The 24,763-nt window shown below is 39.5% G+C and overlaps 1 protein-coding gene across 3 annotated transcripts in view; it reads left to right on the forward strand.

Annotated features, from left to right (window-relative positions):
* The window catches only part of PATJ (PATJ crumbs cell polarity complex component), a gene marked incomplete at both ends in the record, with an annotated part of 372,146 nt that overhangs the window by 75,528 nt on the left and 271,855 nt on the right, over positions 1 to 24,763 (forward strand). For all 3 annotated transcript variants that reach the window (XM_080692386.1, XM_080692387.1, XM_080692385.1), the window contains one exon: positions 409 to 537. In XM_080692386.1, coding sequence (XP_080548512.1) covers positions 409 to 537 — 129 coding nt within the window. The remainder of the gene's footprint in view (positions 1 to 408; positions 538 to 24,763) is intronic.

Genomic DNA, 24,763 nt, shown 5'->3' on the forward strand with positions numbered 1-24,763 from the left:
TCCAGGTATTGCTTTTTAAATATCTCGTGTACTTCTACTTTATATGATGTTTTCAATTTTACTTAAATTGCATATTTTTCCTTTTATGCTTCTAATGGGATGAGGGAACTCATTGAAGTATAAGAGGTCAGTGTTAATACTTTCAATGACACATGTACTTTACATTAAAAAATTATATGAAGAATCTACATACTTTAAATGCTTGAATTTTTATGAAGATCTTATCCTAGATCGTGTGTGCTCCAGTGCATGCCCCTCTTAAAAAGATCAAAGGGAAAAACTACGCATGCCAAAGAGAATTCCGAGTTTGAAAGAAGCTGTGAGATTACTGATATGTTCATTTTTTTTTTTTTTTTTCAGAATGGAAAGGACAATGTGTTGAAGCATTTATCTCCTTTGGTATTTCAGATTGACCAGAGGATGGATGTCAGTACAGAAGATGATGATGGGGAGCTAGCCTTGTGGTCTCCTGAAGTCAAGATCGTTGAGTTAGTAAAAGATCATAAAGGCTTGGGATTCAGCATTTTGGATTATCAGGTATATGAACACATATAGACGGATTGTTTGATTTGTTGCTTTGTTTTTTGTTTTGTTTGTGGGTTTTTTTGTTATGATTTGAGTTTTGAAGTCATTGGTTCATAGTAAAGTTATGTGAAGTAATAACTGTTTAAAGTGTTCATTTTGCGTTAAGCAAAACTGAATCCCAACAAAAGAAGGTACTACTTTCAATTGTTACCTTTATAATTAGAAACTCTCTTGGTGAATACAATGATGGATAATATAATAACTGAACAGTATGTTTCCAGGTTGTGCAGTCATTGCCAACTATAGAACATATTCCGCACCCTAATTATTAGCAATCATTCCCAGTTCTCAATTTTTTAGGGAGGGGTCTACAAACTGAACCCTCAGGCCTCACATAAGCGAGGCAAATGCTTGGTCACTGAACTATATCCCCAGCCCACAATTCTCATTTTTCCCTGCCTTTTCTTCATATGAAAGTTTTTTCATGATTGAAATAAGTAAAAATGTTAATTTTAAGTTAGTAAAAATATTTTCAGTAATATTTTATATTTTTATTAGTACATAACATGTACTAGTTAAATAAACACTTAAATACTTGTAGTTATTCTAGGTATAATGAGGGTAAAGTTACTGATATATGGGGAAGGAAGCAAAATGTCTTGATAGGACATCTATATGTTATACCAGCTTACCAGTTACTGTCAGGTTTTTAGAGCTCTGATTATTTGGGAGAATTAAAACTTGGCAAGAAATGCTTTTCCCTTTTAAGATGAATATTTTAATACTTTAGTGCTGTCTAAATACACTGTGGTTTAATAAAGGAAAGTATGGTCTATCAAAGCACATAAAATGCCAAATGATATAAAAATCAATTTTTTAATATAATAAGGCAATTGGGAACAAATTAAAATACTCTGAGTGTTATATCAGAACATTAAATTCTATGTTTTGACAGTGTGGCTTAAAATTACTGAAAGAGATTATAGGTATTTCATCTTTGCTGGCATGTTTCTGTGCCAGACAACCTTCTTTGTTATTAGAACTTCTCTCTGGAATATTATTGAATTATGAGTTGTCGATTTCAAATGAGTATTTTGGAAAATATTTTTATCAAGAAATATCAATACTGTAGGATTCTAGAAGTCTGTATATTGGTTAATATTAAGGCATATAAAGTAAGTGGCATGGACTGTCTCTTTTTCCTCTTTCCCAAATATAGCCCTCTATAGTATATGTAGTAGTAGCAGGTGGCTAGTATATATTTGCGGAATGATAAAGTTTAGGCTAACCAAAATTAATTGAAACTAAATAAGCAAATTCAATGGGAGTTTGTTAACAATTTTGATTATTGGTATTTAACTTAGAAAACACCTTTCAGATCCATCCATCCCAAGGTGTTCAGCTCTTTTTCCATTATCATAGGAATCTATATATATATATATATTTTTTGTTTTTTTTGTTTGTTTTGCAGGCCTGGGGATGGAACCCAGGGGCATTTGACCTCTGACCTATACCTCCTGCCCTATTTATTTATTTATTTATTTATGAATTGTTATTATTATTTTAGTGTTACTGGGGATGGAACCCAGGGGTCTTCTACCTCTGAGCTACACTCCCAGACCTATTTTATATTTTATTTGGAAACAGGGTCTCTTAAGCCAGCTGAGACTGTCTTCAAACTTGTGTGATCCTCCTGTCTCAGCTTCCCAAGCGTGGGTATTACAAGCATGTACCACCATGCCCAGCTCCTATTTTTTATTCTTTATTTTGAAACAGTGTCTTACTGAGTTATGCAGGGCCTCATTAAGTAGCTGAGGCTGTCTTCAAACCCTGATCCTCTGGTCTCAGCCTCCCGAATGCTGGGATTATAAGCGCGGTTCACCACTCTTGGTTTATATTTTTGTATTTTTGTATAATAAATATTTTTATTCTAATGGTTACCTGTACCCTCTTAAAGGACATTATCTGCAAGATTTATATATTGAGTATTATCAATATCAATGCACAGAATTATTTTAGAACTTAAAAACTTTAATAAAAGATGAGAAAGAGCTGGGTGTGGTGGCGCACGCTTGTAATCCCAGCGCTTGGGAGGCTGAGACAGGAGGATCATTGAAGCCAGCCTCAGCTACTCAGCAACTTAGTGAGACTCTCTTTCAAATAATGTAGAAAAAATAGGTCTGGAAATATAGCCCAAAGGTAGAAAAATCCCTGGGTTCCATCCCCAGTACCACAAAAGAGGGAGAGGGAGGGGGGAGGGAGAGGGAGGGAGGGACAGAGGGAAAAAGAAGAAGAAAAAGAAGAAGAGGAGGAGGAGGAGGAGGAGGAGGAGGGAGAAGAGAGAGGAGAGAGAGAAAGAGAGATGACTTGATAGTTCTTAGTTGTTTTTTTGTTTTGTTTTGTTTTTTTAATCTTGTGGTACTGGGCCCAGGGGTTTCTACCTCGACGTACACTACTAGACCTATTTTATATTTTGTTTGGAAACAGGGTGTCACAAAGTTGCTGAGAACCTCATTAAGTAGCTGGGACTGGCTTTGAACCTGTGTGATCCTCCTGTCTCAGCCTCCCAAGCGCTGGGATTACAAGTGTGTGCCACCACACCCGGCCAGTTCTTAGTAGTTTAATCCTTCATTGACAAGAATATCTCTCTACTAGTTCTGAGCGATATACTTTAAAACAAAAGTATAGTCAGTTCTCAGTATGAGATTGCTTCCCTTCATTACATTCCTACAGGTATGCATTCTAACTTCTATTTCTTTTTGAAGTTTTATTTTTACTTGTAAAATTGTAGCATTTTCTTTTCATCTTTCTCACAATCATCAGCACACATATGGATATTTGTTACTGCACAAGTTAGAATAATTTTGTTGGTTCAAAATTACTATTTTTTGCCTCTTTTTTTGCAGAACACATAGAAAAATACTTCCCATATGTGGATTTTTTTTTTTTTCTTTCCTTTTTGTGGTGAACCCAGGGTCGTCCATGCTAAGCAAGTACTCTACACTGAGTTCTATCCCCAGGTCCACTAAATTTTATTTTGATTCCAATAAAAGAGCTCAGCTTATTTATTTCTGTAGCTAGACCTCAGAAGGAAAAACCATTCAGTCTTAAATGAAATGTTTTTCTTAAGCCAACTCGTAAGTACACTCACAGATTTGTGTAGCACATTTTCCTCATTTATCAGTGGTATATAAAACTGTTATCTATTATGACACTTAGGTGACAGGTAAATAATTTAAAATTTGGTTTTGGGCAAGTTAATTACTTAATTATACCATCCCTTATTGTAATTAGATAATAAATTCCAAAGTTCAAAAATATATTTTGCAAGGCCAGTCAAAGGTTTAACGAAAGCCATGAAAGGCCGTGTTCCTGGCCATTACTGTATTCCATGTATCCTGTATGAATTTATTAGTTGGCACGTCCTTGCCCTGTCAGGCTTGGCATATTTAGAATAACAAGCACCCTGGAAACATTTTAGCCACAGGGAAAACGTTTTAGAAAAGTGGGAGAGCATCTAGTCTGCTCATTCTCACCACCATTGAAGAGACTGGAGTTTTGCTTTGGTATATTAATTTCAGTTAACCACTTTTCTCAAAAATAATACCTTTATTTAAAATAATAATAACAGACTGACAAAACCATATACATCTGTTCTATTGGTGCTTATGTAGCTTCTCTAAAATGGAGATTGTAATCAAAGGATTATGTGAATTAACTGAATTAATGTGTAAGAAAGGAAATTCATGTTATTGAATTGTATTACTTTTTCTCATCCAATTTAGAAAATAAAACAAAAGTTTTAGATGCTGCCCTCAAAGATAGTGCTATAATACAATATATCTGAGCTCTATCCAATTTTAACTAATTTGATTAGAACAGTTAGTAAATAGATGTCTTTGTTTAGACAAGTAAAAATTTAATTTTAAAATTGCTTTGTAAAATATAGCCAACTCTTGATGAGCTATATGTGAATTACCCAATTATGGATTATTGGCCAGAAGTATGCTTTTTTTTTTTTTTTTTGGTACGGGGGACTGAATGCAGGGACATTCTACCTCTGAGCTACACCCCAGCCCTATTTTTTTTTTTTTTTAATTTGGAAACAGGATCTTGCTAGGTTGTTGAAGGTCTCACTAAATTGCTGAGCTTGCTTTAAACCTTTGATCCTCCTGTCTTTGACTCCCAAGTACTGGGATTACAGGTGTGGGCCACTATGCCCAGCTAGCAGTATGCTTTTTATATAAATTGAGCTGAACTTTAGGAAAATATGCCTGAGCAGATATAGGATCTTAAACTGATGCATGGAATGATGGAGTGGCTACTGGGACAGGTCAGTGATTCTGAATATTGATGGAACTTGGGTAGCTGGTGCAAGAAAAGAAGGATGCCCTTGTACCTGAAGTGAAGGAGCTGAGGTTGATACAGTGTTCTAGAACTCAACCATATGGCTAAAGAACAGAGCATGGAAATTCATTTTCACGAAGGCATTTTAAATTAGAAGGGGCACCGGGCGTGGTGGCGCACACTTGTAATCCCAGCATTTGGGAGGCTGAGACCTGGGGATAACGGTTCGTGGACAGCCTCAGCTACTTAGGCCCTTTGCAACTCAGTGAGACCCTGTTTCAAAATAAAGAATAAAAAAGTGGGCAGGTGGTGTAGCGCGGAGGTCAAATGCCTCTGGGTTCCATCCCCAGAACTGCAAAAAAAAAAAAAAAAAAAAAAAAATTAAAAATAGAAAAATAAAAAAATTAGAAGGGGACAACAAAGAAAAAACAACAGAGAAGAAAGTAAATGCAACCCAGGTTTTAAATTTTGCCTTAGATTTTAGAATAAAGAGTAGTAGCTTTTGCTGGCTATAATTTGAACAGAGATAAAGTATTCATTAGTTTCAAATATGCCTAGGCATTACTGCAGGTAGTAGTTTGTTTAAACCCTGACCTGTATCTATACCATACTGGAAGATGCACTGTTTTCTGTGTCATTTCTTTTCTTTTTCTTTTTTTTTTTTTTTTTTTTTTTGCATGTCTGGGGATGGAACCTAGGGTCATTTGACCACGAAGCTACACCCCCAGCCCTATTTTTATTCTTTATTTTCAAACAAGGTCTCACTGAGTTGCAAAGGGCCTCACTAAGTAGCTGAGGCTGGCTGTGAACTGTGGTCTTCCTGTCTCAACCTCCCAAATGCTGTGATTACAAGCGTGTGCCACCACGCCTGGCCCTTATTTTTTATTTTGAAACAGGGTCTTGCTTAGTTTATATGAGTCTCACTACTTGCTGAGGCTGTCCTGAAACCTCTGATTCTCCGGCCCTGCCTCCCAGGTACTGGGATTACAAGTATGTGCCACTCACCTGAGTATTAGCTTCATTTTAGAAGTGAGAAAACAGGCACAGTAACTAGTCCAAGTTCACACAACTAATACATGGTAGAACTGGAATTTGAACTCAAGCATTAGGTCCCAGGCATACCTTTTTTTTTTTTTTTTTTGGATGGTATGGTACTGGGGTTCCTGGAAACCCTTCTACCTCCGGGCTCCACTCCCTGACCTATTTTTATACTTTTTTAAAATTTGGAAACAGAGTCTCTTAAGCCAGCACGGCTGGCTTCGAACCTGCATGATCCTCCTGTCTCCGCCTCCCAAGCGCAGGGATTACAAGCGTGCACCACCATGCCCGGCTAGGTCCCAGGTATACTTTTAAGCAAAACACTATGTTACTCCTTTCTTTGTTAGTCATATTTCCATGTGCGTTTCATTGTAGCACATCCCTATCATAAACATATTATACCAGTTCTTCCTACTTTTCCAGCTTGGAAAAAAAATTTCCATTTAAAGTCTAAGCTGCTAGTTAGTATACTCATTTTTAGTGCTTATATGAACATTTCCTAAGAACTAAAATTAATACAGTATACTCATATGCATAAGAGCTAGTGTTTATTGTTTCAGAAAAAATAATTGCAAATTTAAGAATACTAATTTAGTGCAAGTAATGAAGACATTATTAGGTAGTCTCAGAGTCTGTAATTTTTAATTTCCACCAAAAAGCTTGAAAATTTTTAAACTATATAGATTTTACCTTCAGTTGACCTTATAAATTAAACATGGCAAGTAGATATTTTCTGGTGTTTTGATTTATGTTGAACTTTGAATAACCCCTCATGATTGTAATTCACTGGCAATGTTTGACATTAGCCAATTTTTGAACATTAGCCAGGATATTGCCATCCCTGGTACTTTTGAATCTCAGTGATTTAGAAGGTAAAATTTATTAACTAATAATTCTCCTCCCTCCTATATCTTCCTATCTCTCCTCTCCTGACTGACTCAATTTTTTACTCAAGCAGATATTTGAAAGGCTTTGGGTTTGTCTCAGTCACTGAAAAAAGAGATAAAAATAGAAAGCACATGAGTACTGAGAGTGATTCATATGTAAATACTATTAGTATTAAGTTGTTTGAAAGTTCAGTGAATAAATGATGACTCATTAAAAAGAATCGTAGGGCAGGGGGTGTAGCTCGGAGGTTGAATGCCCCTGGGTTCCATCCCCAGACCCCCCCCCCCAAAAAAAAAAAAATCGTGGATATATCTCTTTCTGTAAAAATCATTTTTTTTAACATAAGAACTGGGTTATTAATCCAAAAATAGTATATAAAATTACAGCATTACTGAGTCCTGCTTATAGTATGCCTTAGTATTTGCATGGAAAACATAGTTGGTGTTAACTCTTAGATAGATGCCTCCCCTCCTTTTTCTGGTCCTGGGAATTGAACCCTGAAGCATTCTACCTCCAGGCTACATACCCATCTCTATTTTATTATTTATTTGGGTCTAAGTTGCTGAGAGTCTTGCTATGTTACTGAGGCTGTCCTCTGTCTGCAATACTCCTGTCTCAGCTTCCCAAGTACTGAGATTACAGGTATGTGCCACCCTGCCCAGCCCCGTTTCTTTTTAATGACTACATAGTATTTTATTGTTGATATACAATAATTTATTTCACTGTCCTCCTGTGCCCGATTGGTATATATTTTAAATGGGGCTGTAGTGGCTGTCTTTGTCAGACTATTGTAAAAGTGATGATAAATCTTGTGATACATTTCTAGAGGAGGAATTACTCGTCAAAAGAGCATAATTTTCAACTCTGGCACATTTTTACCACATTGCTTGAGTACAAGTGTGAGACAGATATATTCATATCACCTAAAATTGATGCTTGTGTGTGTGTGTGTGTGTGTGTGTGTGTGTGTGTGTGTGTGTGTGTGTGTTTGTGGTACTGAGGTTCCTGGAAACCCTTCTACCTCTTGGTAGAAAACTCCCAGACCTGTTTTTATATTTTTATTTGGAAACAGGGTCTCTTAAGCCAGCGCGGCTGGCTTGGAACCTGCGCAATCCTCCTGTCTCCGCCTCCCAAGCGCGGGGATTACAAGCGTGCGCCACCACGGCCGGCTGATGCCTTTCTATGTAAAGTCATTTCTTTATTCAGATGACTCTCTTGGAAATAGTGTAAGCAGGTGTGTAATTCATGAATTTGCTAATGGTTTTCTGTGATAAGGACTGATTAAAAAATAGCAATAAATAACTACCAATTTTGTTCCAACTTTTTTGGGGCAGTAATTCATTTTTTGGTTATTGTAACTAAGAAAGTATAAAGTATTGTTAGTTACACTGTGGTATTAGTGTCCAAAAAGATTTTCTTATTTCTTCCAACTTTAATCTTGTTTATCAGAAATTTGAGTCTTAAAATATATGGGGGAATTAATTAGGGCCTTAGTTCTTGTGAAGAGATTTGAGGTAGTGGTAGTGAGTGAATACTATAATTAGTTTATGATGTTCAGCAGCTCATGGAAGCCTAACCTCTTTATGCTCATATTAGATGATTAGTACAGAATCCAGGATGCAGAATTTGATACATGTTTATATAATTTTAACATACAGTAGTACATACAGAGTGGGAACATTAACATGTCAGACATGAAATGATACATTTCCTAATCTAAAATATAGAGTATAGTGATGTGCTGCAAGTTACAGTTTCTCTTTAATGCTCAAGTAATTTTGTAACGTAGCCACTGGTATCTGGTTGTGTGTGTGGGTTTTTTTTTTAATTTGTTTTTATTCCTCTATTTTTTTTCAGAGCTCTTTGGGTCCATTTCACTCTTGTAAGATATTGGTACTAAGCAAAATCCACTCAATCTACTACTTGTAGCAGCGTTCATAATTCCTGCCCATACTTCATGTAACTTGCTGTTGAACAAGCCACACAGCTGCATTTAAAGGTCACTTTTTGCTTAACAGAACTTAGGGGAGCTGATAAAACCTGCTTTTTTTTTTTTTCTGCCCATCCCTGATTCCTATCTATGTTTATTTTTATTAAGATCAAAGTACTGTAAGCTCCAGTGCCAACTGGGCTCAAGATTTCTTTTCACAGAGGATTTGCTCCCTTCCCTCTCTGGGAAAGTTCTGTATCCTTTAAATCATTTTAAGCTGCTTCATTTGAAAAATAATTCTTAGTAGTGTGTTCATGGAGTGGATTGATTGTGGCTACTGGGAAAATTCTCTCATGGCTTAAATATTGCTTTTCAAGCCTGTGAAGTGGGTGAATGAAGGGAGCCCACTCCTGGTGTGTGCAGTTGTAGTGCACGCAGGGTGATGACTGACTTCCAAAAACCTCAGTGCAGCAAGACGAAAGGCATCAGGAGACCAGAAGCCACTTAATAAGAGATCAAAGAGGCTGTGTGTATATCAGCTTGAAATCCAGATAGTACAGATCAAAAGCTTGCCGTAGCGAGGCAGCTGCAGGGGATGAAGTTAGCAGGAGGTCTCAGAGATCTTAAGTCAGGCCTGATGTTGAACTTTGCGGGAATGTCATGGCTCTGGAATACAAATTTGGCAAAAAGTCCCATTCTGTCCAATGAGGATGAAAGAGAACAGCGAGCAGGCAGCAAATGCTTGTCAGCTGGACGGTGCTTTCTCGTGGGGCAGCTTCCCATTTAACAAGTGCGTTTTCACACTGTTTCTGCTCCACCCAGAAGGCATTATTGAGGAGAGGCGGCCAAAAATAATATATTACCTATATTGCCTTTAGTGAGTATTTCAGAAATGAACAAACTATAAATACTAGTATTTATGTAGGGACCATAGAGAGCCAAAATACAGGCATAAGGATGCTCAGATTGACAGCAACACCTGGTGATCACATCCCACCCATGAATTGCTCAGGATGTTCTGGAAGTTAGTAAATATCAGTCTTACTGTGTGCATCTGTGTCTCCACTTAATAAAAAAAAAAACACAGAAATACTAAAAAGATTTTAGAAGGGTGGATCTAAAGAGGAAACTCAGTTGCTGCTGCTGCTGCTGCTGCTCCTCCTCCTCCTCCTCCTCCTCTTCCTCCTTCTCCTCCTCCTCCTCCTCCTCCTCCATTCTCCTCCTCCATTCTCCTCCATTCTCCTGCCTGCAGACTTGGCTGTTTTGGATGTTCTCACTGGATTCTGATGTCATCACTGAAAACTAGAGTAGTAGGTGAAAGTCATAGCCCTTCCTAGAGCGTGGAGATCAACAAGCAGGTTCTGGGGATCTCTTTCCCCAGGGCTTGCTGGTCAGTACCGCTCTCCCTGTTTGTGGGTGTCATTTGGAGCCAGTGATGACCCAGAGAAGTCACACTTTTCCAGTGAGGACATTGTGCTGCCACTTTCTAGTACCTGAGGTCTGTTTTGTTAATGATGCATGGGAGAGGATTGGTTGCCTAATTCCTACATGCCATTTCTAGGGCTTAGGTTCTTATATCAGCCCTTTAGTTTGCATTTTATCTCAGTCAGATACTGCATTTACCATACATCACTGTGAATATATGGTATGGTTAAGAGTACTAGGTTATGAGTCAGAAAGGACCCAAGAGCCTGGCTTTGCATTCTGGCTATGACATACCATGAGGACTTGAGACAAACTTGTGAGTCTTTCTCATTCTCAGTTTAATACAGCAATAATTTCTAAATTAGAGATTTTTTCTGCATGCCTTTATGAGGACTAAATTTAAAAGATGCATATAAAAAAGAACAAAATTATATCATTTAACAGAAAATGGGTGGAACTGGAAAACATTATGCTAAGTGAGATTAGTCACAAAAAGTAAAAAATCGGGTGCTCTCCCTAATATCTGGAAGTTAGGGAGAAAAAGGGTCATAGGAGGAACTCTAGATGAAGAAGGAGAAACCATAGATGAGCAAATAAGGCAACCTAACTGAGGGGGATGTGAGGGGTAAGGAGATAAATTCCCTAATGTACACGATGTACATTCACAAACATATCAAAGCCAGTCACTCAGCCAAACATGAGGGAGCGGGAGGGAACTGGGGAGGGGCTAAATGAGTAATGCGTGCATGTATGCCTCTACTGTCTTGTACCCCATTAAAAGGTATGGCTACAGTGTACCCCCCAAAAAAATGCGTAGAAATACCTACATATTTCTCTGAAAAAATAATCAGTGTTATTATTTACTGAAAAATGATGGTGATGGTGGGGAGGTGATGGTGAAGATCTTAATAGGTAGAATCAGCACAAATTTGCTATGCCTGTCATTCATTCTCACCTTCAAAATAAATTGTTTACTTAATATGAGTTTGTATGGGGATATATAGGTAAAAATATACTCCCTTTAAATATCGTATACATAACAAATGTTTATTGAGTGTCTCCTATGCCAGGAATCCTTCCAAGCATTGGAGACTTAGCAGTGAACAAACCAGGCCAAGTCCTGTCATCAAGGGATTGAAGTTCAGTTTGGAGAGGCCGTAGACCAATAGCAGTATGCTGAAGAACAATAAAGGGAACAGTAGTAGGTACCATTCTGTATGATATATTATGACTTTAGCATCAAGAGAAGTAAGACTTAACTCTGAGAAATAGTTCCTAGGAGCCAGAGAGGCCTTACAAAGGACTGAAGCATCCTGGTGGGCGTGTGGGTAGTGGGCCTTTATGGCACAGCAGGTGGTCTCAAATTGGTGTTCCAATTTCATATGTTGGATTTTTTTATTAACTGGAAAGTACTTAACATCTTTTGAGAAATTTTATGTTCTAATTATTTACCTAGAAAACATGATGGCATGGTAGTAATGGGCGACAATTATGTATTGTTTACTCTGTCTCACACTCCCCCCCCCCATCATCTCTCTAACTTAATCGTTACTACATCCCCTAATTATAGGAGGAAGGTCCTATAATTATCCTCATTTTATAGATGAGGAAACTGAGACTGAGAGTCTGAGGAATTTGCTCAGGACCACCCAGTTAAGAATTACAGAGCTGAGCTCCTGAGTCTGAGGTCTGGAAAGGTGAAAATACAGTCTTGAAGCCAGAAACAACACTGATTTTTTTCCTAATTGTGGTCCAACTAAAAGATGGTAGCAATTTCTACTTATTTATCTTTCTGGAGGACATACTTAGTACAGTTGGAAAAGCTTTGCCTCATATTGTTCCTGAAGTTTATGATCCCTTGCCTCTGTGCCTCCCACCTGGACACAGCTCTGCAGAGATTTGATGGGTTTTTTTGCTGCCAGAGTTTAACGGCATGTGCTTTTATCTTGAGTTCCCAGTAGAACTCTTTGGCCCTTTTCCTGTATAGTTTGAAAGTCAGCAGAGTTTTTCTTCTGTACATCATGTGCTCTATATTATGGAATATTGGTTGACCTTTCAACAATTAAAAAAAAAAAAAACTTTCTCTACAATCTTTTTAAAGAATGAAAGGCCTCCTGTATCCTTGATGTGGCAGCTGAGGTGGTCAGATGAGCGGGTGGCAGCTCCTGTCTTTCTGTGTCTGCCTATGAGGGAGAGCGAGGACAGGATCCCATGCTGTCATGAGCCATTCTCTGGGTGCACTGGGAAGGGTAGAGGTCTGTGTGTCTGGTGAGTATAGGTGTTGTGTTTTAAAATTTAAGTGTGGCATCACAAATAAGTGGTGTAGCAGACGACTAAGTGTCACACATGCTCAGATGAATTTAGAGTTCGGTAAAAGAGATGGCAAAGCTGGGCGTGGTGGTGCACGCCTGTAATCCCAGCACTTGGAGGCTGAGACAGGAGGATCGCACAGGTTCGAAGCCAGCCTCAGCTAGTGAGGCTTTTAGCAACTTAGTGAGACCCTGTTTCCAAATAAAATGTAAAATAGGTCTGGGAGCATAGGTTAGAGGTAGAAAGGCCCTAGGTTCCACCCCCAGTACCACACCCCCCCACAAAACAGTAGTGCCGGGTGTGGTGGCGCACACTTGTAATCCCTGTGCTTGGGAGGCGGAGACAGGAGGATCGCACAGGTTCGAAGCCAGCCTCAGCTACTTAGGCTCTTAGCAACTTAGACCCTGTTTCCAAATAAAATATAAAATAGGTCTGGGAGCATAGGTTAGAGGTAGAAAGCCCCTAGGTTCCACCCCCAGTACCACACACACACACACACACACACACACACACACACACACACACACACAGTAGTGCCGGGTGTGGTGGTGCACGCTTGTAATCCCTGTGCTTGGGAGGCGGAGACAGGAGGATCGCACAGGTTCGAAGCCAGCCGCGCTGGTTTAAGAGACCCTGTTTCCAAATTTAAAAAAGTATTTAAAAAATAGGTCTGGTAGTGTAGCCTGGAGGTAGAAGGGTTTCCAGGAACCCCAGTACCCCACCCCCAAAGAAAACGTAGTAAATGAGATGGCAACTGGTATAAATTTCAAACCTGGATGTCTTCCTTTTGCTTTCTTCCTTCCTCTTGTTTTGTGTTTTTTCTTTTTTTTCTTTTTGCTATATTGGGGATTGAGCCTGGGGTACTCTACCACTGAGCTGTATCCTCAGCCCTTTTTGTGTTTGAGACAGTCTCACTAAGTTACACAGGCTGGCCTTGAACTTGAGATACTTCTGACCGAGCCTCCTGAGTAGCTGGGATGACAAGCATTAGTCACTATGCCTAGTGTACTAACTCTTTTTTTTTTTTTTTGATCATTGTCTTTTTAGTAATAATGCAAGTAGCAGCATTTATGACATAATTATTATAGATATGCATATTTATCTTTTTTAGTGCTTTTAGCTACTCTATTGAATCTATAGTATTGTTATGTCCATTTACAGATGAGAAGCTCAAGTCTTAGAGATTTGCAGCTTGACTGGTATCATTCAGATAATATTTATGTTTAGATAAAGTTGAGGATAATTTATTTAAAAATTTTTAAAAATCGACACTTAATTTTGAAAATTTTAAAACCCTTTTATGTCTATAACTTATTTCCTTCATAATAACTTTCAACTGATATTAATTTTTTCCTGGAGGACATTGTATCATTTCTTACTTATAAATTAATTTATTGCAATTAAATGCACATAATATATATTATTTTATTTTATTTTATTTTTTTTACTTTTTATTTTATTTTATTTTATTTTTTGCAGGTCTGGGGGTGGAACCCAGGGTCATTTGACATCCGAGCTACACCTCCTGCCCTATTTTTTATTCTTTATTTTGAAACCGGGTCTTACTGAGTTGCAGAGGGCCTCACTAAGTAGCTGAGGCTGTCTGTGAACCAGGATCCTCCAGCTCAGCCTCCCGAATCCTGGGATTACAAGCGTGCTCCACCACGCCCGGCTTAAATGCACATAATATAAAACCCACCATTTTAACCATTTTTAAATACACAGCTCAGTAATGTTAAGTATATTCACATTTCGCCCATGTAGTTCTGACTCTACTTAGGTGTAACAGCTGCCTAGTGGAGCCTCCTGCACTGGCTTTTATCCAGATGAAGGGGCTTTAAAATGAAAGACAGTTCTATGAGTTCTGTTTCATTTTATTCTTCATATAACCCAGCAAAAGTCCTAGACCAGAGGTGACTGGCAAACGTGTAAACAATTATAGCTTACATAAAATTTTTGAAGAGATGAAACATCCAGAGAACATATTTAATATCCACAGAGAACATCAAGAAGTGATTTCCATGGGACTCCTGTTTGAACCATATTTATTATTGTGCTTAAAATAGATTTCTTTTTTGGTACTTGGCATTGAACCCAGGGGCATTCTACCTCTGGACCCTCAATCGTATTTTATTTTTCATTCAGAAACAGGGTCTCAGTAAGTTGCTGAGGGTTTTTGCTGCATTGCTGAGACTGGCCTTGAACATGTGATCCCCCTGTCGCAGCCAACCAAGTACTGGGATTGCAAGGCGTACATCATCACATCCAGAAAAATGGATTTTGAAGCACTAAGTATGGGGAGCTTCTGTATTTTTGCCTCCTTCCTAGGATATAGTTTGATCTTTCAGCGAGTTTCCCTGCCCATTTCTCTTCCATTGCCTCTTTAATTGACTTACATGTTGAGCTTACTATGCTGCTCAGGGACTATTTACTTCTATGCAAGATGCCTGGAAAAATCTATTCTTAATGCCTAATAGTGTTTAGGAAGCAATAAGACACACGGAGCCAGGAACCATATCAGTTTAATCTATCTTGAGTGCTCTGAATGTATTTTGTGGGCATGCACTCTGAACATGATGGTGTTGTGGTAACTGGTAGGATTAGCGTAAGACTTTGCTATATTATAAAATAGTTAAAAATAGGGTTAGAGTCTGGGGAAGATAGCTTGCTTATTATTCAGTAGAATCATTTAGTCATTACATTATATTCACTCACAAATACATTTCTCTTTTCTAAAAATAAATGCTTAGCTTATTGTCTAATTAGAAGGAGCTCTTTTGAAATAATTAATTATATCCACTGTCTTAAACTATTTTAGTAATTTTTAAAATTCAACTAATGGGCCGGGCGTGGTGGCGCACGCTTGTAATCCCCGCGCTTGGGAGGCAGAGACAGGAGGATCGCGCAGGTTCGAAGCCAGCCGCACGCACTGGCTTTGGAGACCCCGTTTCCAAATAAAAATGTAAAAATAGGTCTGGGAGTATAGCCCGGAGGTAGAAGGGCTTCCAGGAACCCCAGTACAACAACAACAAAAAAAAAAAGAAAAAGAAAATTTAGCTAATGGTTCCTGAGATATTTTTTATTGCTTTGTTAAATGGTGAAGGGGGAAAGGGCATTTGAAAATTCATCTTATTAAAAAAAAAATAGGGTAGCTGGGCATAGTGGCGCATGCTTATAATCCCAGTACTTGGTAGGCTGAGACAGGAAGATCGCACAGGTTCAAAGCCAGCCTAAGCTACTTAGTGAGGCTCTCAGCAACTTAGTGAGACCCTGTTTCTAAATAAAATATAAAATAGGTCTGGGAGTGTAACCCAGAGGTAGAAGGTCCCTGGGTTCCATATTCAGCACTGCGTGCAAAAAAAAAAAGAGGGTACACATTGCCATATATATTTTGTTTGCTTGTTTTGTTTTATTTTGATGTTAGAGTACCTGAGAATTAATCTTGTATAGTTAGTTTTCTTCTTATGAGTTCTTAAAAGATATCAATAGGAAAATTATACTGCATTTGTTACCAAGGTGTACTTTTTTTCATTGTTAGTGCATTGTTTTTGTTTTTTTAATTAATTATTTAATTAATTTGGTGGTACTGGGGATGGAACCCAGTGGCCTTCTACCTCCGGGCTACACTCCCAGACATAGTGTATATTTTATTTGGAAACAGGGTCTCTTAAGCTAGCTGAGGTTGGCTTTGAACCTGTGCGATCAGCCTCTGAAGCGCAGGGATTACAAGCGTGTGCAGCACGCCCGGCTAGTGCATTGTTTTTAAATAGCTTAAATCTTTCTCTTTCTTTCTTATTTTTATATGCTTTTATTGGTGCATTATAGTCTCACATCATAATCAAAATCATGTTGCCGATGACATACATGCACACAGCACTTGGTGGCCTCTCACCCCATTTCCTCCCTTCCCAATACACAGTACTGAGATTGGTGTTGATATATTTACTTATGTGAACACAGTTGATGGTAGTATTTCCATTAATGAACCTCATTCTTCCTCTTCCCCTTCCCTTAGACGACCTCTTACCTGGATCTACTGAGGTTTCTTCTCCATTACCTGGAATTCCTCTTGTATACCAGTTATTCCCTAGCTCACACATATTAGAGTGACATATGATCCTTTACTTTCTGTGACTAGCTAATCTCTCTCAACCTAATGTTCTCCAGATCCTTCCATCTTCTTGCAAATGACATAATTTTGTTCTTTATTGCTTAGTAGAATTCTGTTATGTGTATTTCTCATAATTTTGTAATCTATTCATCTGTTGATGGACACTTAGGTTGATTCCATAATTTGTTTTTTGTTTTTTTGTTTTTTGGTGGTACTGGGGTGGAACCCAGAGGCTTTCTACCTCCGGGCTACATTCCCAGACCTATTTTATACTCTATTTGGAAACAGGGTCTTACTAAGTTGCTGAGAGCCTCACTAAGTAGCTGAGGCTGACTTCGAACCTGTGCGATCCTCCTGTCTCAGCCTCCCAAGCGCTGGAATTACAAGCGTGTGCCACCACGCCCGGCATGATTCCATAATTTGGATATTGTAAGTTGTGCTGCTGTGAACATGGTATGCATATATTACGATAGTTCTCTAATTTTAACCTTTTTGGAAAGATACCCAGGAGTGGTAGAGCCGTATCATATGGTGAATCCATTCCCAGTGTTCTAAGGCATCCCCGTGCTGATCTCCATAGTGGCTGAACTAGCTTGCAGTCCCGCTAACAGTGTAGAAGACTTCCTATTTATCCACATCCTCATCAACATCTATTATTATTGTACTTCTTGATGATTGCCACTCTGATTGGGATTACATGGAATCTCAGCGTAGTTTTGATTTGCATCTTCCTGATGGCTAATGATGTTGAACATTTTTTCATGTATTTATTGGCCTTTTGTATCTCTTTTATGAAGTGTCTATTCAATTCAGTTGCCCGTTTCTTGATTACATGTTACTAATGCATTTGCCAACTTGTTAAAAATTAGAGAAGTGTGGCCACTTTCCTTGTGAATTTCTTCTTTGCCCTCTGTATGTAAAATCCCCTGCTTTCTGCTTTTCCTGTGAGTTCACCAAAGTTGCTAGCTGACATAGTTTAGCTTTTGGAGCAACTCCATGGCGAGAGCCCTCCACATCTCCTAGTTGTTATCTTTCCCTGACAGAGACCCCATTTCAACAGAGCCACTCCAGCCCCAGGTGATGCCCCTGCATTCTGCTTTAGTTTATGTGAAATCTGGTCTCTCTGATCTCTGGGAATGTACACAAATATTCATAAAATATACTTTATAGACACGTCAGAAACATCTCCTCGGGCATAATGATTGTCACATGTTTGCCTCTGTCCATGTAAAGGTGTTCTTATGCTCACCAACTGAGTGGGTTTTTGAGAAAGTAAATGGATAAATTCAAGCTTGGCAAAGCAGTGCTTGATTTACCTGTTTGTGCAGGCCTTCTGCACATCCTGTGCTCTCAGCTTTCCTCTGCTAAGTACTGAAATATAAACGTCTAGTGGCCAAGCGTGATATTCAAAGGACTCAGAAGATGATAAATACATCTTCTGATATATTAGTCTTTCAGCCTTCATTCATTGAGCAAAAACTCACTTTCAGGCAGAAAAGCAGCATCACTTAGTGGCTAAAGGCATAAACTCCAGAATCTAACCAGCTGGTGTAAACACTGGCTCTCCTATTTACCTACTGCATGCTGTGGTTAAGTGATTTAGTTTCTCTCTTTGTTTCTTCATCTGGTGCCTGCCTCGTGGTGGTGGGAGGATTAAATAGGTTTACACAAATGAGACTCTTACACAGTGCCCGGCATTCAAGAGTTCAGGAAGCATTGGCTGTTTTGTTTTTCATGTGTGTGGTAGGAAGTGGCCTTTGCTTTAGTGTATTTATAGTTCAGTGGGGAGAAACAAACTCGATGGACTGTTATTTGATATTTCTGTGACTAACTCGGTGCCTACTATGTGGCCCTAGAAATAAAGCACCAAATAAAGAAGCATATCCTTGTTCTCATCAAGCTTATTTTTAATAAGAAGACAGTTAAAGAATTTCCATAAAACTTCAAAAGTGTTGTAACAGAAAACATGTGAGGTGTTGTGGATACATCTAGGAACACCTAATACTAGAAGATTGAAGACAAAAAGGAAAACGTATTGTGACAAATGATAGAATAGATATCAGAGTCTAGGAAGGGCTAGGATCTCCTGGAATTTGGGGAGATCCTTCTTATTAGAGGAGACCCTTGAGCTGATTCTGGTGCCAAAGACTTAGGCAGCAGTGGTTCAGGAAGAACATTTGTGGCAGAGGGAATGGCTTGCAGGATGTCAGGAGGCATGCCAACACTTGACACAGTGAGTTTCAGTAGTTCTATATTACTGGAACTAGATATGGGGGTGCATGGGGACAGGCAGTGGTGCGTGAGGGGAGAGCAAGCAGAGATGGGGCAGAACTGCAGATCTGAAGAAACTCTCTCCATAGACCATAAAAGGTTAGAACATAATCCTGAAGGCAGTGGGTGTCACTGTTAACATATTGTAAGCAGTGCAAGAGTTGTTTTTTTTTTCTTTTTTTTCCTTCTAATTCTTTTGGTGGTACTGTGGATGGAACCCAGGGGCCTTCTACCTCCGGGCTACATGCCCAGACCTATTTTATTTATTTATTTATTTATTTATTTATTTATTTATTTATTTATTTATTTATTTGTGATACTGGGGTTCCTGGAAACCCTTCTACCTCTGGGCTACACTCCCAGTACCTATTTTTATACTTTTTATTTGGAAATAGGGTCTCTTAAGCCAGCGTGCTGGCTTCGAACCTGCGCGATCCTCCTGTCTCTGCCTCCCAAGCGCGGGGATTACAAGTGCGCACCCCCATGCCCAGTGGCCTATTTTATATTTTATTTGGAAACAGGGTCTCTTAAGCTAGCTGAGGCTGGCTTCGAACCTGTGCGATCCTTCTGTCTCAGCCTCCCAAGCACGGGGATTACAAGCGTGCGCCACCATGCCCGGCTTGCAGTGCAAGAGTTATGATCACAATTTTATTTTTAAAGATGATTCTGTAGCTGGGCGTGGTGCTGCATGCCTATAATCATAGTATTTGGAAGGCTGGACCAAAAGGATAGGTTTGAGGCCAGTCTCAGCAATTTAATGAGACTTTCAGCACCTTAGCAAGGCTCTCAGCAACTTAATGAGACCCTGTTTTAAACTAAAAAAAAAATATGGCTGGGGGTGTTGCTCAGAGGTAGAACACACCTGGGTTCAAGTCCCAGTAACACACACACACACACACACACACACACACACACACACACACACACACTTCTATTATTTCTGTAGAAGGTGGACAGGCAGGGACAAGATTAGATAGTAGAACAACTGGCAAACTATAGCAGTTGCCAGGCAAGAAATAATGAGAAACTGATGGAGAGTAAGGCTGAGACAGAGGAAGTCACAGATCAAATGGACTTGCCTCCATGCACCTCTCAGAGCAAGTGTGAGTGAGGTTCCCAGGGTCATGCTGATGCCTCAGGATGATACAGGAAGTCGGTCAGCTTGGATTTCCATGACCACTAAAGCATCCTGTGTTTATTTTAAACACCAAACATTAGCATCACTCCGTGGCACCTAAAGAATCCCCTATGCGCCTTTCTTCAGGCAGATACGGTGGTTTAATTCACGTGTGAGACAGCAGTGCGATGCTTCCAAGCTGCCAGGTGAGGCGTGTCACGTGGGTCAGCTCCTCTCCTGGCTCTTGGCTTCTGGCATAGGATTCCAATGTGTGTTTGCTTTTCTTAATTGATATAGGTATTGGTAATATTTTAAGAACTATAAAAAGCAATTTTCATAAATGGCTGAGTTGAAGCAACCCTATGAGACACCAAGAACACATAATAATAAAGGTTTTGAATAAAGAGGAGGAAACTTCCTTTGGGAGAGGATGTCTTGCATAGCTATTTCTTACAGTCTATGGCTGGTCTTTAGTGCCCTCTATTGGCTATTTAGTCAATAGCAACATCTTGATTTTTTTTTTTTTTTTTTTTTTTTTTTTTTGTGGTACTGGGGTTCCTGGAAGCCCTTCTACCTCCGGGCTACACTTCCACACCCATTTAATTTTTGGAAACAGGGTCTCTTAAGCCAGAGGCTGGTTTCGAACCTGCGCGATCCTCCTGTCTCCACCTCCCAAGCGCGGGGATTACAAGCATGCGCCACCATGCCTGGCTAACATCTTGATTTTTAAACAAGTTTCTTGCACTCTTTTTTATTAAACAGAGAAAATTAAACATTTTAAAATTACAACAAAGTGTGATAGAATCTACCAAATGAGGACTTTAAAAAGTAGCTTGAGGGTCTTAGGACTGGATAGGAGTCTTGAGAAATACCTACAATTTTTTTGATACAACCTAATATATAATTTTTTTTTTTTGGTGGTACCAGGGATGGAACCCAAGGGGCCTTCTACCTCCAGGCTACACTCCCAGACCTATTTTATATTTTATTTGGAAACAGGGTCTCTTAAGCCAGCTGAGGCTGGCTTCGAACCTGCATAGTCCTCTTGTCTTAGCCTCACAAGCACGGGGATTATAAGCATACGCCACCACACCTGGCTGTGGACTATAATTTTATAAAAGGGTACATCTCTGGTAAGAAGCAGCCAGTTGGGCTGATGTTTGAGAACTTTTGTGCAGCAAAGCCTCAGGAATAACAGTCACCCTGGAGACAGTCACAGCTGATGCTTTTTTAGAGGGCGGCTACTACATGTGATGGCCATGAGAGGAAATGGTTGATTCTCATTAAAGAACTCCATGCAGCTATGTGGGCAATCACATACTGGAAAAAGTCACCATAAAAGTGTAGTAGTGATTTACAGAATTGGACATCTTTAGAAATGGGTGGCACAAGGCCGGGCGTGGTGGCGCACGCTTCTAATCCCTGCAGATAGGAGGCTGAGACAGGAGGATTGCACAGGTTCGAAGCCAGCCTCAGCTACTTAGTGAGGCTCTCAGCAACTTAGTGAGACCCTGCTTCAAAATAAAATATAAAGTAGGTCTGGGAGTATAGCCTGGGGGTAGAAAGCCCCTGGGTTCCACCCCCAGTACCACAAAAGAAAAAAGAAAAGAAATGGGTGGCACACATACAGTTTTCCTTCTCCCTTCCCTCAAAGTGACAGAGAAGCTGCCTTTGGGTTCTTCTTTTTTCCAGGAAAAGGGAGATTAGGTTTAGTTTTAGAATAACAAGAGATCTAAAACCCGAATACATTTCAGCAAGCAAGCACACCTGGCACAGGTTTGAGGTCTGAAGATGAGTACACTTTGTGCAAACAAGTGCTTAGCAGGTCTTTTCCACAATAAATGAAATCTATTAATCTTTCTAGAACAGAACTGTATTTCCATGATTTCCTGGTGAATTTTTGTAATTACATAATTACCTTTCTAATTATCATTTAAGCTGGTTGCATTTTGGAAACATTTACCCATTTAGGTTAAAAAAAATAGTACTTTTTGATTTAGTTTTGTATGGAACTGAAGAGATTGCTTATAACCAACTTAGGGAAATCATGCATTTGCTTTTGGTACATTTCACTGTTGTGACTTCAACTCGTAAAGTGTAGTGATTGTCAGAGTTTGGATGTATGATGTCTCCCAGGGAAGTGTGTGTTAGCCAGTGAGCCGGGCTCGGGAGTGGGATGTGGCTGGAGGAGGGGCTGCTGGAGGTATGCACTGGGGGCTCTATCTGTCCCCGGCTCCCTCCTCTCTTTGTTTCCTGCCACCATAAGCCAAGAGCAGCTTCTCTCCATGTCTTTCTGCCATGGTTTCTGCCTTGGAGCCTGCCAGCCATGGATGGAACCTCTCAACACTGAGCCAAGCCGGGCATGGTGGTGCACACTTGCAATCCCAGCATTCAGGAGGCAGAGACCGGAGGGTTGTGGTTTACAGACTGACTCAGCTACTTAGTGAGTCCCTTTGCAACTCAGTTGAGACCCTGCTTCAAAATAAAGAATAAAATATAGGCTGGGGGTGTAGCTTTGGAGGTAGAATGCCCCTGGCTTCCATCTCCAGTACTAAAAAAAAAAAAAAAACATAAAACTGTGAGCCAAATAAACCCGTCCTCCTCTAAGTTGTGCTTGTCAGGCCTTTGGGTCACAGTGACAAAAACACTAACGAAAACAGTAATATTGATGTGAAGTAATCCTAGCTGCTTTCTGTATGTTTCTGGAGAGGAATAAGCTATTATATAGTTTCCCTTCCCCCCCAATAAAAAAGCTTTTCATCAAAAGCTGACATCCTAAATGAAGGGCATAATTGTACAGCTTATTTATTAGTGTGCCAAACTTAAAATGTAATGGTTTCATATTTCAGAATGAAAAGTGTGTTGTGATTCATGGTTGCCGGTGACAAAATAGACAGCTCTTTTATATTAGCACGCTGATTGCTTGCTGATATGCCACCACACTTTTGGTTCCCTTCTGTTCTCTTCCTATGCAATAGCTCCCTCTACTTGAAATCATGGGTGTAATTATAGTTAGCATTATGTACTTCATTAGTGTATTCCCTTGGCTATCTTTTACATTTACTCCTGTTCATAAATATGTGGCACTAAATATCAGAACATGTAAGAATCTCTTAGCATGGGGATGGAAATGCAAGGTTAGTTGAAGAGGGCAAGATACACTATGTTTGAAGGCTTCTTTTAAGGAATTAGTTACGTAGCTCTTGTAGATTTAAATATGGTACTTTGGAAATTCCATGTACTACTTTGAAAATGAAGCCAGATATCTGAAACACAGATGCGTAGAAAAGCAGATCAGAAAACTTCAGAACCACCACCAGCCCCTTCAGACAGAGAGAACGTGGAACTTGGCAGATCCTCACTTTACTAATTCCAGAGTCTTACGATTCTAACACAAAATCTGGCAGTTTCTCTAGGAGGGTTTTCTAGAAGCTAGCAGCAGTAGTTTCGTGCCTTACCCCCTGCCTTTGTGGGACAGTGTGTGCATGGTGAAGCAACAGAGGCAACAGAGAAATCATAGCCAGTGCTGGGGATTGGGGGTTACTCACTTCCCCCCATGCCAAGTTTGAGATTTACCAACAGTGCTCAGACCTCTACCACTAAGACAAAGTAATAGTCTCGTATACTTCTACCATTTAAACAAACTGAGACTCTACTCAGCCAGATTCAATGGGGAAATGTCTGCCTTCTTCATTCACAACTCTGTGTTTCCAGTTTCTTCTGGCCATTAGTATGGTGTGGAGCCACCAGCAGGGCTTGGTGGTCAAGAGCAGGCACTAAAGGATCAGACTTACTGGCAGAATCCTGGCCCTGCTATTCACCAGCTGGGCAGTGCTGGCTAGTTTCCTTAACGTTTCGAGTCTCAGTTTCCTTATCTGTTAAATTCAGACAATAGTTACCTGGAATTGTAAGGATTAGGTGAATTAATGATTACCAATTGGGCGTCGTGTCGTACACTTGTAATCCCAGCATTTAGGAGGCTGAGACAGGAGGATCTGGATTCGTGGACATTCTCAGCTACTTAGGCCATTTGCAACCCTGTTTCAAAAAATAAAGAATACAAAATATGGCTGGGGGTGTAGCTCGAGGTAGAATGTTCCTGGATTCCATCCCCAGTACCGCAGGAAAAAAAAAAAAAATTGATGATTACCAAGTCTAACATGTATTAAGTGTTCTGTGTCAGTTTGTTGGATGAAGTAAAAAATAGTTATGTGTTAGCTTATATTAACCAAATATATTGATATGTCAATGTTATCTTTAGTACTTAATGAAAAGAAATGTGGTATTTTCCTTTTGGCTGAGAGATTTGCACATTGGTTTTATTCAGGGGTTTATTTATTTTGCGGTACTGGATGGAACCCAGGAGCATTCTACCTGCGAGCTACACCCCCTGCCCTATTTTTTATTCTTTATTTTGAAACAGGGTCTCACTGAGTTGCAAAGGGCCTCACTAAGTAGCTGAATCTGTCCATGAACCAGGATCCTCTTGTCTCAGCCTCCCAAATGCTGGGATTACAAGCGTGCACCACCATGCTCGGGTCTTCGGGGATTTATTTTCAATGTATTGAAATAGTTTTGAGGTAGAGCCAACAACCATGTCATAATTTTGGGTTTTGTTGTTTTGTTTTAAATAAACTGTGTGTGCATTCCTAGGTTTGAATGTAGGACCTTGCTCATGGTAGGCAGTTGCTCTGCCAATGAGCCACATCTCCAGCTCTAAAGATATTTTTAATACAGTAGAATATTCCATCATTTCCATGTATTTTCTGAACTAGTTTCATAAGAGGATTCTATACTGGTT

Source organism: Muscardinus avellanarius, assembly GCF_963383645.1.
Source record: "Muscardinus avellanarius genome assembly, chromosome: 3".
Classification (NCBI taxonomy): domain Eukaryota; kingdom Metazoa; phylum Chordata; class Mammalia; order Rodentia; family Gliridae; genus Muscardinus; species Muscardinus avellanarius.